Source organism: Nicotiana attenuata, chromosome 3, assembly GCF_001879085.1.
Source record: "Nicotiana attenuata strain UT chromosome 3, NIATTr2, whole genome shotgun sequence".
Taxonomy (NCBI): Eukaryota; Viridiplantae; Streptophyta; class Magnoliopsida; order Solanales; family Solanaceae; genus Nicotiana; species Nicotiana attenuata.
This window is the reverse complement of record NC_031991.1, coordinates 19,041,895-19,058,916: the sequence shown is the minus strand read 5'-3', so window position 1 is coordinate 19,058,916 and position 17,022 is coordinate 19,041,895. Positions and strand designations below refer to the sequence as shown.

The window sequence follows — 17,022 nt, the reverse complement described above, 5'->3', positions numbered from 1 at the left end:
CTCTCTTATTGTACAGAGTCTTAGTAAAGTGAGGGGTTGGGTGTATTAAAAAGGGGTCGGGGTTAAAATTTAGAAAAGAAAAAGAAAAGGAAAAAAAAACCGAGCAAGATCTGCGGTCGCAGAGTTGAAATGCGGACCGCAGATTGGACCGCAGAATTGCCTCCAAAACTCTGAGGATTCTGTTTGGGTCTGCGATAGGAATGCGGTCCGCATTCATGTTCTGCGGTCGCATAGTGCACCGCAGAACTGACATTCACAAAATTCAAAGGAGAATATGCGACGACTATGCGGTCCGCATATTTGTTATGCGATCGCATAATAGACCGCATTTTCAACATTAATTTTGACAACTCTACTGTTCCACTCTGCGGTAGAAATGCGGTCCGCATATCAATTATGCGGTCGCATTTTGGACCGCATCTTGACCTCAAGTTTTAACCAAACCACTATTTCGTTATGCGGTGGTAATGCGGTCCGCATATTGGATCTGCGACCGCATTCTGGGCCGCATAATGGCATTTTTCTGGAAAATTGATTCTTTTGATTTCTACACATTCCTAACACGTGTTCGGAGCCGACACCACAAGATTCTGGTTTATGAGCCAAAAATTTTACGGGGCCTCACATCCTCCCCCACTTAAAATCATTTGTCCCCGAATGAGGACCTGTTTCAAGCTTTTCAGTATATTCAAAGATCATTTGGTTTTGAAAACATGTTATGCAGATTCCTACACCTTTCACTATTTCCCAAATTTTTAGAAAAATTTTGCCAGAGTTTCCTTTGTAATTAGAACATCTCCACCTGACAGAGGGCCCCCGAAACACAATTCTGAGCACCAATACACAATTTCAACTACCCTTACAGCTAGTATACAAATCCTTACCTTAACAAATGCACACATTTGATCACTCGATATGCTTTGCTTATGAATCAGTTATTTCAATGAGTTTCACATAATTTAGCCATTTCAACACACTACAAGCATACAAGTAATTCATTACCAACTTATACCACCATAAATTGATTACTTATCACAAGAGTCTTTTAAAAAAAAAAAGCTTTCATTTACCAAAGAAATGTTCATATGACTTGAAACAATCCCTACATCTATAAGTCTTGCACAACTAGAGGAACTTCACTAGCACTTAGGAAGGAATCAACTTGGAGTTTGTTTTAGAGATAGGAAGGTCACATAATTTCTTCTAGACTTGATCGAATAGATAGGGATATTTCTCTTTCATTTCTTTCTCCGCTTCCCACGTAGCTTCCTCGACTTGTTGACTTCGCCACAACACCTTAACCGAGGCAACTTCCTTATTTCTCAACCTACGGACTTGTCTATCAAGAATGGCAACTGGAACCTCTTCATACGACAGCTCTTCATTAACCTTGATAGTCTCGACTGGCACGATGGTGGACGGATCTCCAACTACTTTCTTTTACATGGAACACCGGATGCACTAATGACATTTCGGGAGGCAATTCCAACCTATAGGCCACCTGCCCTATCCTTTGAACGATCCGATAAGGCCCGACATACCTAGGACTCAACTTACCTCTCTTTCCGAAGCGCATGATCCCCTTCATAGGGGATACCCTCAAGAACACCCAATCGCCAACTTGAAATTCCAACTCCCTCCGACGAACGTCCGCATAAGACTTTTGGCGACTCTGAGCAGTCTTCATCCTTTCCTGAATGATTTTAACATTCTCCATAGCCTGGTGCACAAGATCTGGCCCTATCAGTTCTGCTTCACCCAGTTCGAACCACCCAATCGGAGACCTACACCTTCTTCCATACAATGCTTCAAATGGGGCCATCTGGATGCTGGCATGAAAGCTGTTATTGTAAGCAAATTCTATAAGCGGCAAGTGATCATCCCAGTTACCTTTGAAGTCCAAGACACAAGCTCGCAACATATCTTCAAGCGTTTGAATAGTCCGCTCAGCCTGACCGTCAGTCTGTGGATGGAAAGCTGTGCTGCGATTCACTTGAGTACCCAAACCTTGCTGAAATTTCTTCCAAAAATTAGCTGTGAACTGGGTCTCTCGATCTGAGATAATAGAAAGTGGAGTGCCATGAAGCCTTACTATCTCCTTGATATACAGCTTGGCATATTGTTCAGCAGTATCAGTGGACTTGACCGGCAAGAAGTGAGCTGATTTGGTGAGTCGATCCACTATTACCCAAATTGAGTCGAATTTGTGCTGAGTGCGAGGTAACCCCACCACGAAATCCATGTTAATCATCTCCCATTTCCACGTCGGTATTTACATAAGCTGAGTTAGCCCGCCGGGCCGCTGATGCTCGGCCTTCACTTGCTGACAATTTGGACACTTAGATACAAAGTCCGCCACACCCCTCTTCATGCCGTTCCACCAATAAACCTCCTTGAGATCATGATACATTTTCGTAGAACCTGGATGCATGGAATACCTGGAATTATGAGCCTCTGCCATCACCCTCTCCAGAAGCCTATCCACATCCGGAACACATAACCTACCTTGACACCGCAAAACACCATCTTCGCTGCCGAGCGAAAATGCCGAAGTCTTGTTATTCAAAACTGCTTCCTTTATCTGAGCCAATGCTGGATCACTAAACTGCTTTTCCTTGAGTTCCGCTACAAGTGACGATTCTGCTCCATTATGCACCATGATGTTCCCCTTATCTGATGCCGAGATGCCAACCCCTAAACTGGCCAATTGATAAACCTCCCGACCCAAGGGCCTTCGATCCACTCCCAAATGAGCCAAACTACCCATGGATCTTCGACTGAGAGCGTCGGCCACCACGTTCGCCTCCCTGGATGGTATAAAATGTTCATGTCATAATCCTTGAGCAGTTCTAACCACCGCCGCTGCCTTAAATTCAATTCTTTCTGCTTGAACAAGTACTGGAGGCTCTTGTGGTCTGAAAACACATCTACATGAACCCCATAAAGATAATGCCGCCATATTTTCAAAGCAAATACAACTGCTGCAAGCTCCAAATCATGCGTCGGGTAGTTCTTCTCGTGATTCTTGAGTTGTCTTGAGGCATATGCTATAACCTTCCCATGCTGCATCAATACACACCCCAAACCAACCCTGGAGGCATCACAATAAACCACAAACCCTTCCGTTCCTTCCGGCAAGGCCAATACCGGTGCCGAGGTCAACCTGTTCTTCAATTCTTTAAAACTTTTCTCACAAGCGTCGGANAATGAGTTTACACATAATTTAAGCCATTTCAACACACTACAAAGCATACAAGTAATTCATTACCAACTTATACCACCATAAATTGATTACTTATCACAAGAGTCTTTTAAAAAAAAAAGCTTTCATTTACCAAAGAAATGTTCATATGACTTGAAACAATCCCTACATCTATAAGTCTTGCACAACTAGAGGAACTTCACTAGCACTTAGGAAGGAATCAACTTGGAGTTTGTTTTAGAGATAGGAAGGTCACATAATTTCTTCTAGACTTGATCGAATAGATAGGGATATTTCTCTTTCATTTCTTTCTCCGCTTCCCACGTAGCTTCCTCGACTTGTTGACTTCGCCACAACACCTTAACCGAGGCAACTTCCTTATTTCTCAACCTACGGACTTGTCTATCAAGAATGGCAACTGGAACCTCTTCATACGACAGCTCTTCATTAACCTTGATAGTCTCGACTGGCACGATGGTGGACGGATCTCCAACCACTTTCTTCAACATGGACACAAGGCCCTTGGGTCGGGAGGTTTATCGATTGGCCAGTTTAGGGGTTGGCATCTCGGCATCAGATAAGGGGAACATCATGGTGCATAATGGAGCAGAATCGTCACTTGTAGCGGAACTCAAGGAAAAGCAGTTTAGTGATCCAGCATTGGCTCAGATAAAGGAAGCAGTTTTGAATAACAAGACTTCGGCATTTTCGCTCGGCAGCGAAGATGGTATTTTGCGGTGTCAAGGTAGGTTATGTGTTCCGGATGTGGATAGGCTTCTGGAGAGGGTGATGGCAGAGGCTCATAATTCCAGGTATTCCATGCATCCAGGTTCTACGAAAATGTATCATGATCTCAAGGAGGTTTATTGGTGGAACGGCATGAAGAGGGGTGTGGAGGACTTTGTATCTAAGTGTCCAAATTGTCAGCAAGTGAAGGCCGAGCATCAGCGGCCCGGCGGGCTAACTCAGCTTATGGAAATACCGATGTGGAAATGGGAGATGATTAACATGGATTTTGTGGTGGGGTTACCTTGCACTCTGCACAAATTCGATTCAATTTGGGTAATAGTGGATCGACTCACCAAATCAGCTCACTTCTTGCCGGTCAAGTCCACTGATACTGCTGAACAATATGCCAAGCTGTATATCAAGGAGATAGTAAGGCTTCATGGCACTCCACTTTCTATTATCTCAGATCGAGAGACCCAGTTCACAGCTAATTTTTGGAAGAAATTTCAGCAAGGTTTGGGTACTCAAGTGAATCGCAGCACAGCTTTCCATCCACAGACTGACGGTCAGGCTGAGCGGACTATTCAAACGCTTGAAGATATGTTGCGAGCTTGTGTCTTGGACTTCAAAGGTAACTGGGATGATCACTTGCCGCTTATAGAATTTGCTTACAATAACAGCTTTCATGCCAGCATCCAGATGGCCCCATTTGAAGCATTGTATGGAAGAAGGTGTAGGTCTCCGATTGGGTGGTTCGAACTGGGTGAAGCAGAACTGATAGGGCCAGATCTTGTGCACCAGGCTATGGAGAAAGTTAAAATCATTCAGGAAAGGATGAAGACTGCTCAGAGTCGCCAAAAGTCTTATGCGGACGTTCGTCGGAGGGAATTGGAATTTCAAGTTGGCGATTGGGTGTTCTTGAGGGTATCCCCTATGAAGGGGATCATGCGCTTCGGAAAGAGAGGTAAGTTGAGTCCTAGGTATGTCGGGCCTTATCGGATCGTGGTAGTATGAGTAATTAGATGATATATAAAGGGGTACGTAGAAGTCTTTTAAATTAATATAATTTTCTGAAGTACGATTACCAAAATCTACAGAAGATTTTATGTTAATGCATATTTGCTTATTCTGAGTACAATCCAAAAAGATAATCTGTCCATAGATGAGTTCAAATTAATGCACATTTGCTTACTTCCGAGTATAATCCAAAAAGATAATCTATCCATAGATAGTCAAGTTAACAAAAAGCACGTCGATTATATGTTAGTAAATATGATATAGTATGAAGAAAATACAATCTGATATATGTTGTTGCAAGCATTGTTAATACTAATTAAAATATTATACTTACTTTGCCTGGACTTCTAAGCTAAAAATAAAATTCATGTATCCGAATTACTATAAGGCATACGAAGACTTCTACGCCCTAATTTGTTTTTAATAGAATTAGCTAAACATAATTAATATTTATTATTCTTAGGAAATTATATTATTTCATCTAATTTATTAAAATTCAAGATCTTTTTTTAATAATATTTATGTGATTTAAAACTTTTTACTCATGACATAGGTACACACGCAAAACGCATACTCTAAGACTAGTTATATTAAAAGCACAAAGTTCTTTAGCAAAATATCGTTCGCCTCTTTTATCCCTTACAAACAGATTTAACATTAGACAATATCGTAATTTAATTATTCTCATAATATTTAGGATTTTAAAATCAACTAAAATTTGTTTATTAAATCTTTCCGTATTTGACAAAAACTCCAAATATTTTAAACATTTTCCAGAGAATGTCTATAGCTAAAAGAGAGAATAGAGGGGGACTCCTCGGTCTGCGGACGAGGAAGATATACCTCGAAGTCTCTGAAGATCGCCTCACCTTACTGATAATATGGCTGAGTCGAAGAACCTGGATCTGCACTCGAAAAAATATGTGCAGGAAAGGACATGAGTACACCACAACGGTACCCAGTAAGTGCCAAGCCTAACCTCGATCGAGTGTGACGAGAAAGGTCAGGGACCTACTGGTTACATATATATAAAACGAGGTAAAACATTAAGAAGTGCGACAATACAATTAAAGACAATAACAGTTGATAAAGAGTAAAATCACAGACAGAATATACTCAGTACAAAAAGATAGCAACAGGGGATCTCCCAGGATATCGTCCCGTAGTCCCAAACATAAATGTGCAGAGGATCTCCCGGTATATCGTCCCGTAGTTCGAATCATAAATATGCAGGGGAAACTCCCGGAATACCAATACGTAGTCCTAAAGTAAATATCCAGTACGGGGAATCTACCGGGTGATGTCCCGTAGTCCCAAATATAATGTGCGGGGGGATCTACCGGAATACCGATCCATAGTCGCAAAGTAAACATGCAGGGGGATCTACTGGAATACCGATCCGTAGTCCCAAAGTAAACACACAACAGTCTGAAGAAAGAATCTATAGTTGTATTCAAGTTCATACCAAGAAAAGCAGAGATTTCTATTCTAAACATGCTGCACAGAATTCAAGTAGATAGTTTAAGGAGATAGTACAGTTAAGTCACTTAAGCATGCTTTCCTAAGCTAAGCAGTAGGCTTTAAATACAAGTAATTTTCAACAAAAAGGAAGCGCAGATATTTACTTAATGAAAACGGGTTTTTTTTCTACAATTAGCACGTGTACGCACTCGTCACCTCACATACACGGTACTCATATAACAACAGAACCAAAATCCTAAGGGGAGTTTCCCCACACAAGGTTAGGCAAGCCACTTACCTCGAACCAGCTCAAAATCAACTCGAAACCACGTTCTTGCCACGAGTATCCAACTCCGAGTGGACCAAATCTAATCAAATAAATTTCATAATGTAAATATAACTAAAACCAACGAATTTAACTAAAAGAATCAAAGCTAAGATAAGAAAATAGAAAAACGCCCATAAATCCTCTTCGGGCCCACGTCTCGGAATCGGGTAAAAGTCACAAATTATGAACACTCATTCACTCATGAGTCTAACCATACCAAAATCACTCGAATCCGATGCCAAAACCTCGATCAAAATCCCAAAATTAGGCATAAGAATTTTTCTCAACTTTTCCCAATTTTTCATCCAAATCCCGAAATTAAATGATAAAACTAACAATAGATTAATGGAATACAACTAGAAAAAGATTTGGAATTGTTACCCACTGATTTCCTCTTCAAAATCCTCCCAAAATCGCCCTCTACCGTGCTCCAATTCGATTTTCCAACTTATGAAATCAAACCCTCGATTTTCTCTTTTTCTGCCCAGCGATTTCCGCTTCTGCGGCTGGGGAACCGCACCTGCGAGATTTCATTAAAAGACCAAGCTTCGCACCTACGCTCATTTACCCGCAGATGCGGTCCGCTTCTGCGGTCCTTGTGCCGCATCCGCGACCAGCTCCACTATCGCCTCAGACCACACCTGCGGTTCCCTAACCGCTTCTGCGGTGCCGCACATGCGGTCCCACACACGCAGGTGCGGTTATGACAGGTTCAGCAACCTGAGATTTTTGCCTACGTCCAATTCACTTCCGTTAAGCATGCAAAACTCACCCGAGGCCCCGGGGACCTCAACCAAACATACAACCAGCCCTAAAATATCATACGAACTTAGTCCAACCCTCAAATCACATCAAACAACACAAAAACCACGAATCACCCTCCAATCCAAACCTAAAGAACTTGGAACTTCAAGTAACCTACAAGCGGTGTCGAAACCAACCAAACCAAGTACGATTGACCCCAAATTTTGCACATAAGTATCATTCAACACTACGGAGCTGTTCCAACTTTCAGAATCAGATTCCGACCCAAACATCGAAATCTCACTATCGATCCGGAAACTTCAAAAATTCAACTTTCGGCATTTCAAGCCTAAATAAGCTACAAACCTCCAAAACACAATCCGAACACGCCCCTAAGCCCGAAATCACCCTACGGAGCTAACGGAATTGACGAAATTCCATTCCGAGACCTTCTTCACACTGCTCCGACTACGGTCTAAATTCTAAAGCTTAAGCTCTCATTTACGGACTAAGTGTGTCAAAACACTCCGAAACTCAAAACGAATACTCCCGGCAACTCATAATAGCAGAAACAAACACGGGGAAAGCAGTTAATAGGGGATCGGGGCGTTAATTCTTAAAACGACCGGCCGGGTCGTTACATCCTCCCCCTCTTAAAACATTCGTTTATCCTCGAACGAGCATATAGACATACCTGAAGTAGTGAAAAGATGAGGGTAACGGCTGCGCATATCCTGCTCGGTCTCCCAGGTCGTCTCTTCGACCGGCTGACCCCACCATTGGACCTTCACTGATGAAATATTCTTTGACCTCAACTTTCGAACCTGCCTGTCCAATATCGCCACTGGCTCCTCAACATAAGATAGATCCTTGTCCAACTGGACTAAACTGAAATCCAACACGTGCGACGGATCACCGTGATACCTCCGGAGCATCGAAAAATGAAATACCAGATGAAATCCTGTCAAGCTGGGAGGTAAGGCAAGCTCATAAGCAACCTCCCCAACACGTTGCAATATCTCAAAAGGACCAATAAACCTTGGAATCAATTTCCCTTTCTTCCCAAATATCATAATGCCCTTCATAGGCGAAACCCGAAGCAAGACCCGCTCTCCAACCATATAGGAAACATCACGAACCTTCCGGTCCACATAACTCTTCTGTCTGGAATGGGCTATGCGAAGTCTATCATGAATCACCTTAACCTTCTCCAAGGCGTCCTGAACCAAGTCTGTGCCCAATAATCTAGCCTCACCGGGCTCAAACCAACCCACCCGGGATCTACACCGCCTACCATATAAAGCCTCATACGGTGCCATCTGAATGTTGTACTGATAACTTTTGTTGAAGGCAAACTCCGCTAGTGGCAAGAACTGATCCCAAGAACCTCCAAACTCCATCACACACGCACGGAGCATATCCTCAAGAATCTAAATAGTGCGCTCGGACTATCCGTCCTTCTGGGGGTGAAATGTTGTGCTCAACTCCACCCGAGTACCCAACTCATGCTGTACGGCCCTCCAGAACCGTGATGTAAACTGAGTACTTCTATCCGAAATGATGGAAACTGGAATACCATGCAGACGAACAATTTCCTGAATATAAATCTCCGCTAACCGCTCCGAAGGATAGGTAGGACACACAGGAATGAAATGTGCGGACTTGGTCAACCGATCCACAATCACCCAAATGACATCGAACTTTCTCAAAGTCCGTGGGAGTCCAACTACGAAGTCCATGGTGATCCGCCCCCACTTCCGCTTCGGAATCTCTATCTGCTGAAGCAACCTACCCGATCTCTGGTCCACATACTTTACCTGCTAGTGGATTGAGGCACCAAGCTACAAATTCAACTATATCCTTCTTCATCCGCCTCCAGTAATAGTGCTGTCTCAAATCCTGGCACATCTTCGCTGCACCCGGATGGATGGAATATCACAAACTATGGGCCCATCAACATTGGGGACACATACCCGACCCTGCATCCTCAATACACCATCATCACCAATAGTCACATCTCTGGCATCACCATGCAGAACCTTGTCCTTGAGGACGAGCAAATGAGAGTCATCATACTGACGCTCTCTGATATGATCAAACAAGGATGATGGAGAAATCATGCAAGCTAGAACCCCACTGGGCTCCGAAAGATCCAATCTCACAAACTGGCTAGCTGAGGCTTGAATATCCGTCGCTATGGGCCTCTCCGCTACTGTTAGTCAAGCCAAACTCCCCAAACTCTCCGCCCAGCGACTCAAAGCATCGGCCACTACATTAGCCTTGCCCGGGTGATATAAGATAGTGATATCATAGTCCTTCAACAGCTCTAACCACCTCCTCTGGAGAAAATTAAGGTCCTTCTGCTTGAACAGATGCTGCAAACTCCGATGATCAGTATAGATCTCACAAGGAACACCGTACAAATTATAACGCCATATCTTCAAGGCATGAACAATAGCAACTAACTCGAGATCATGGACAAGATAATTCTTCTCATGTACCTTTAACTGTCTGGACGTGTAGGCAATCACCCTACCGTCCTGCATTAATACCGCTCCAAGGCCAATCTTCGAGGCATCACAATAGACAATATAAGACCCCGACCCTATAGGCAATATCAATAGTGGGGTTGTAGTCAAAGCTGTCTTGAGCTTCTGGAAGCTCTCCTCACACTCTTCCGTCCACTGGAATGGAGCACCCTTCTGGGTCAGCCTGGTCATAGGTGCTGCTATAAATGAAAATCCCTCAACAAATCGACGGTAATAACCCGCCAAGACAAGAAAACCGCGGATCTCTGTAGCTGAGGATGGTCTGGGCCAACTCTGCACTGCTTCTACTTTCTTCGGATCCACCTTTAATCCCTCACTCGATACTACGTGACCCAAGAATGCCACTGAATCCAACCAAAACTCACATTTCGAGAACTTTGCATATAATTTCTTTTCTCTTAAAGTCTGAAGCACTGTCCTCAGGTGCTGCTCATGATTTTCCCGACTCCAGGAGTATACCAGAGTATCATCATTAAAGACAATGACGAACGAGTCAGGATATGGCCGGAACACACTGTGCATCAAATGTATGAAGGTTGCTGGGGCATTGGTCAGCATCAATGACATAACAAGGAACTCGTAATGACCATACCGAGTCCTGAAAGTAGTCTTCGGGATATCTAGAACCAGAATATTCAAGTGATGGTAACTTAAACACAAGTCAATCTTAGAAAACACTCGTGCACTTTATAGTTGGTCAAACAAATCATCAATACGAGGAAAAGGATACTGGTTCTTTACTGTTACTTTGTTCAACTATCAATAATCAATGCACATACGCATAGAACCATCATTTTTCTTCAGAAAAAGACAGGACCACCCTAAGGTGATACACTGGGCCAAATAAAACCCTTATCAAGTGATTCCTGTAACTGATCCTTCAACTCCTGCACCTCAGGAGGCGCCATAGGATAGGGATGAATAGAGCTGAGTGCTGGGTAACAGATCAATGCCAAAATCAATATCTCTATCGGGCGGCATGCCTGAAAGATCAGCAGGAAATACATTAGAGAAATCCCGTACTACTGGGACTGAATCAACTGTAGGGGTATCAATACTGACATCTCTCACATAAGCTAGATACACGTCACACCCCTTCTCAACCATTCACTGAGACATAAGAAATGAAATAACTCTACCGGGAGTGTGATCTGAGGTACCCCTCCACTCTTCTCGCGGTACACCTGGCATAGCCAGCGTCACAATTTTGGCATGACAATCAAGAATAAAATAATGGGGCGACAATCAGTCCATAACCAAGATAACATCAAAATCTACCATGCTGAGCAATAATAAATCGGCTCTGGTCTCAAAACCACTAAGAGCAATAAAACACAACCGATAAACGCGATCCACAACAAGAGAATCTCCTACAGGAGTAGAAACATAAACAGGGGAACTCAAAGAATTCCGAGATACGCTCAAATGCGGAGAAAAATAAGAGGACACATAAGAATAAGTGGAGACTGGATCGAATAAAACCGATGCATCTCAATAACAAACAAGGACAATACATGTGATGACATAATCGGAGGCGACAACCTCGGTACGGGCAGGAAGAGCATAGTATCTGGCCTAGCCTCCCCCTCTAGGGAGACCTCTACCTCCCCGACCTCCACCTCTAGCTGGCTGGGCAGGTGGGGCAGCAACTGGTGATGTCGTCATAGCCTAGGAACTCTGCAGAGCACGCTGTGGCTGAGAAGTCTGTGGAGGTTCACCCTTCCTACGTCTGGGGCAATCCCTCACTATATGGGGGGTGTCACCACACTAAAAACAAGCTCTGGGAGGACATGGCGGCTGTGACTTGCTCGGGCCAGGTCTGCTAGACTGACCACTGAAAGCACCCCGTGTAGGAGGTGCACTAGATACTTGAGGTGCATAATAAGGCTCTTGAGGTCTAGGAGGAGCTGGAATACAACTGGCTGCTGGAAGAGCTGAATGAATAGGGCGTCTCATATAACCCCTACCATGACGAATTGCCGTTGGGGCACTAGCACCAGAATAATGGCCCCACTCTCTATACCACTTGGCCTCTCTCTCCTCTCTGTCTCGAGCATGCATACCCTCTACTCTCCTAGAAATGCTCACCACCTACTGATAAGAAATATACATCTTCATCTCCCGAGCCATGCTAGACCTGATGCTGGGAATGAGCCCCTCAAAAAATCGGCGAACTCTTTCACGAACTGTAGAAATCAAGGTTGGTGCATGCCTAGCCAAGTCAGTGAAACGGACAACATACGCCTAAACAGTCATAGTACCCTGGCGCAAATGCTCAAACTCTTCGCGCCATGCATTCCCAAGGCTCTGAGGAACAAACTCTCTCAAGAACATATCTGAAAACTGAGTCCATGTAAGGGAAGCTGCCTCAGCTGGACTGTCCAATTCAAAAGTACGCCACAACTAATAGGCTGCTCCTCGAAGCTGGATGGCAGTGAATGAAACCCCACTCGATCCTGACATACCCATAGTGCGGAGGATACGGTAGCAGTTCTCCCGAAATCCCAGAGCATCATCTGATGCTAGACCACTAAATATAGGAGGTTTGTACTTCTTGAACCTCTCAAGGCTCCGCTGCTCATCCTCGGAAGTTGCTGCCCTGTCCCCGGGATGAACTGGGGCTACAGACGGTACCGATATAACATCTGGGATCTGATCAACTTGGATCCGCTGCTCAGGAGTGCGGGTGGCGGGAGTCTGTGCTCCTCCCCGTTTTGGGATGTGGCTGCAGCAAGGGGGATTAACCCTGCTTGAGCTAGTGTTGTGTACATGCTCATGAACTCTGCAAGGGTCTCCGGAAGAGCTGGAGTAGTAGTACCAGTAGGCGTATCAGGTGCCGGGACACCGGCTGGAGCTGCTGGTGACTCCTTGGTGGCAACTTGTGTGGGTGCTCTGGCTACACCACGTGTGCGTCCTCAGCCTCTACCCCGACCCCGACCTCTGACGGCTCTAGCAGGGGGCGCGGGTGCCTGGTCATCTCCGGTAGCACGTGTCCTCACCATCTGTGAGAGAATAGAAGACAGTAGTTTAGAATTTCGATATCGAAAATCTCGCACGACAAGGAAATCAAATGAAGTGGAATTTTCCTAACAGTTACATAGCCTCTCGTAGATAAGTACAGACTTCTCCGTATCGATCCGCGAGACTCTAATAAACTAGCTTGTGATTCATGACTCCTGTGCACCTAGAGCTCTGATACCAACTTATCACAACCCAAGTTCACCCACCGTGAACTATCGTGACGGCACCTAGTCTCTACGACTAGGTAGCCCAACAAATTGCGGAAAAAGGAAATGAAATATGAAACTAGCAAAAACTGTGGATAAAACATAATAAAAGCGTTTAAGATGCCGCTCGGCATATACAGATGCTCACTCTCAAACCAAATCAACTCCCGAAACCCGGAATCTAATGAAATCACAAGAAGTAGATACTACATAGCGTTCTAACTCCAGAGTGTCTAACCAAAAGAAAGTAGAGAATGTCTATAGCTAAAAGAGAGAATAGAGGGGGACTCCTCGGTCTGCGGATGCGGAAAATATACCTCGAAGTCTCTGAAGATCGCCTAGCCTTACTTATAATATGGCTGAGTCGAAGAACCTGGATCTGCACTCAAAAAAACATGTGCAGGAAAGGGCATGAGTACACCACAACGGTACCCAGTAAGTGCCAAGCCTAACCTCGGTCGAGTAGTGACGAGGAAGGTCACGGCCCTACTGCTTACATATATATAAAACGAGGTAAAACAGTAAGAAGTGCGACAGTATAATTAAAGACATTGACAAATGATAAAGAATAAAATCACAGACAGAATATACTCAGTACACAAAGATAGCAACAGGGGATCTCCTAGGATATCATCCCGTAGTCCCAAGAATAAATGTGTAAGGGATCTCCCGGGATATCGTCCCGTAGTTCGAATCATAAATATGCAGGGGAAACTCCCGGAATACCAATCCGTAGTCCCAAAGTAAATATCCAGTACGGGAAATCTACCGGGTGCTGTCCCCAGTCTCAAGAAAGAATCTACAGTTGTATTCAAGTTCATACCAAGAAAAGCAGAGATTTCTGTTCTATACATGCTGCACAAAATTCAAGTAGACAGTTTAAGCGGATAGTACAGTTAAGTCACTTAAGGATGCTTTCCTAAGCTAAGCATTAGGCTTTAAATACAAGTAGTGTTCAACAAAAAGGAAGCGCATATATTTACTTAATGAAAACGGGGGTTTTTTCCAACAATTATCACGTGTATGCACTCGTCATCTCACGTACACTGCACTCATATAAAAGAGAACCAAAATCATAAGGGGAGTTCCCTCACACAAGGTTAGGCAAGCCACTTACCTCGAACCAGCTCAAAATCAACCCGAAGCCATGCTATTGCCACGAGTATCCAACTCCGAGTGGCCCAAATCTAATCAAATAAATTTCATAATGTAAATATAACTACAACCAACGAATTTAGCTAAAAGAATCGAAGCTAAGATAACAAAATAGAAAAACGCCCAAAAATCCTCACTGAGCCCACGTCTCGGAATCGGGTAAAAGTCACAAATTATGAACACCCATTCACTCACGAGTCTAACCATACCAAAATCATTCGAATACGATACCAAAACCTCGATCAAAATCCCAAAATTAGGCCTAAGAACTATTCTCAACTTTTCCAAATTTTTCATCCAAATTCCGAAATTAAATGATAAAACTAACAATAGATTAATGGAATACAACTACAAAGAGATTAGGAATCATTACCCACTGATTTGCTATTCAAAATCCTCCCAAAATCACACTCTACCGAGCTCCAATTCGATTTTGCAACTTATGAACTCAAACCCTCGATTTTCTCTTTTTTCGCCCAGCGATTTCCGCTTCTGTGGTCATGGGACCGCACCTGTGGTCCTGCATCTTTGGGTGGGGAACCACACCTGTGAGATTTCATTAAATGACCATGCTCCGCACCTGCGCCCATTTACCCGCAGATGTGGCCCGCTTCTACGGTCCTTGGGCCGCATCTGCGACCAGCTCCACTATTGATTTAGACCGCACCTGCGTTTCCCTAACCGCTTCTGCGGTGCCACACCTACAGTTCCACACACGATTATGACAGGTTCAGCAACCTCAGATTTTTGCCTATGTCCAATACGCATCCGTTAACCATCCGCAACTCACCCGAGGCCCCCGGAACCTCAACCAAACATACCAACCAGTTCTAAAACATCATACAAACTTAGTCCAACCCTCTAATCACATCAAACAATGCTAAAACCACAAATCACTCTCCAATCCAAACCTAAAGAACATGAAACTTCAAGAAACCTACAACCGGTGCCAAAACCAATCAAACCAAGTCCGATTAACCCCAAATTTTGCACACAAGATACATTAAACATTACAGAGCATTTCCAACTTTCAGAATTGGATTCCGACCCCGACATCAAAATCTCACTATCGATCCGGAAACTTCAAAAATTCAGTTTTCGGCATTTCAAGCCTAAATAAGCTACGGACCTCAAAAATAGAATCCGAACACGCCCCTAAGCCCAAAATTACCCTACGGAGCTAACGAAATTGACGGAATTCCATTCCGAGGCCGTCTTCACACTGCTCCAACTACGGTTCAAATTCTAAAGCTTAATCTCTCATTTATGGACTCTGTGTCCCAAAACATTCCGAAACTCAAAACAAATCCTTCCGGCAACTCACAATAGAACAAACACGGGAAAAGCAGTTAATAGGGGATTAGGGCGCTAATTCTTAAAAATGACCGGCCGGGTCATTACGGATAACATTTATTATTTTCGAGAATTTGTAATTCTTTGTTAGTTTTATTTCTTTAACGTAATAACCTCTTTTAAATGACTATTTATGTTATTTTTTTTAAAAGTGTTTATATCATTAATATGGGTACACGTGCAAAGCGCAAATCCTAAGATTAGTAATGTTATTAAAAAAATACGAATATTTTACATTAAATATTGAGCAATGAAAAACAATAACTGTCACGACCCCAGTTCACCCTCCATGAACACATCGTGATGGCACCTAGTTCCTACAACTAGGTGTCACACCTCCTTTTTCACTACACCCCGCAAGGGCATAAAGGAGTTTTTCCACTTAAAGGACAATCGGAACGGGATTTATTATTAAGATTCAGAGTCGCCACTTGGACTGGCCAGACACGTTAATTCAAGGCAACAACAAACATGAATTGGAAAACAAATGATTTTCATATTTCATGACTCACACAACCTGCCTGTGATCAGAATTTCGGATATATAGCATACTAGTTCAACTTTAAATTCCTTACTATTACTAATTTATTAAGGTGATGATTCGTATATATGAGAATTGAACTTGAAAACAAACAGTGATGCCGGACGAATAGAGACTATTCTAGTTAATCTAGCATGGAATTATTATACTTATTACTCAACTAAACTCATATGCATTGCTAAAGGCACGAACGCACACCTAATAGTTCAAACAAACACGTTCATGCCCAGCAGCACATCGTTTTAGTACAGTCCAATACAAATTGAAAATTCAATCAGTCCAATTGATCTACTACAAATAACTAACACGATGAACCTGTCCAAACACATCCTAAAGTTAACTGTGATGCAGATGACTAATACAACAGTAAAACTTCAAGGAAGATCAAGCAAACAATCTGCAGTTCCATTTTCATTTGAAGAACTACACCAATCAGTTCCAAGTGTGTGTACCTGGAATTCGAATAGAAGTGAAGTAGAAGAAGTCAGCTAAGGCAATAAATCGAGCAACAACAATGATAAGTGATGTTCAACAGCGTTGAATAACAAGCAGCGACAGATCAAACAGCCCAGAAACAAACTCAATAACCAGGAAGTGTTCGAAATCAGCAGGATCAGTAAGTCAACCAAACACAGCTTGATTAAAACCCCCGAAATGAACCTCGAAACTTACACTCTGAACTTCAGCAACCAAGGTCATACTAGATAATGTGAACT

General features: G+C 43.3%; 1 protein-coding gene across 1 annotated transcript; it reads right to left on the bottom strand.

The window, feature by feature from the left end:
* Positions 1,204-15,180, bottom strand: LOC109224199. The gene is made up of 7 exons (XM_019388787.1): positions 15,080-15,180; positions 14,016-14,112; positions 13,575-13,636; positions 12,776-12,922; positions 2,315-2,531; positions 1,520-1,963; positions 1,204-1,437 (listed from the first exon to the last, which is right to left on the bottom strand). The coding sequence occupies exons 1-7, from the start codon at positions 15,178-15,180 to the stop codon at positions 1,204-1,206; spliced, it is 1,302 nt and encodes a 433-aa protein (XP_019244332.1).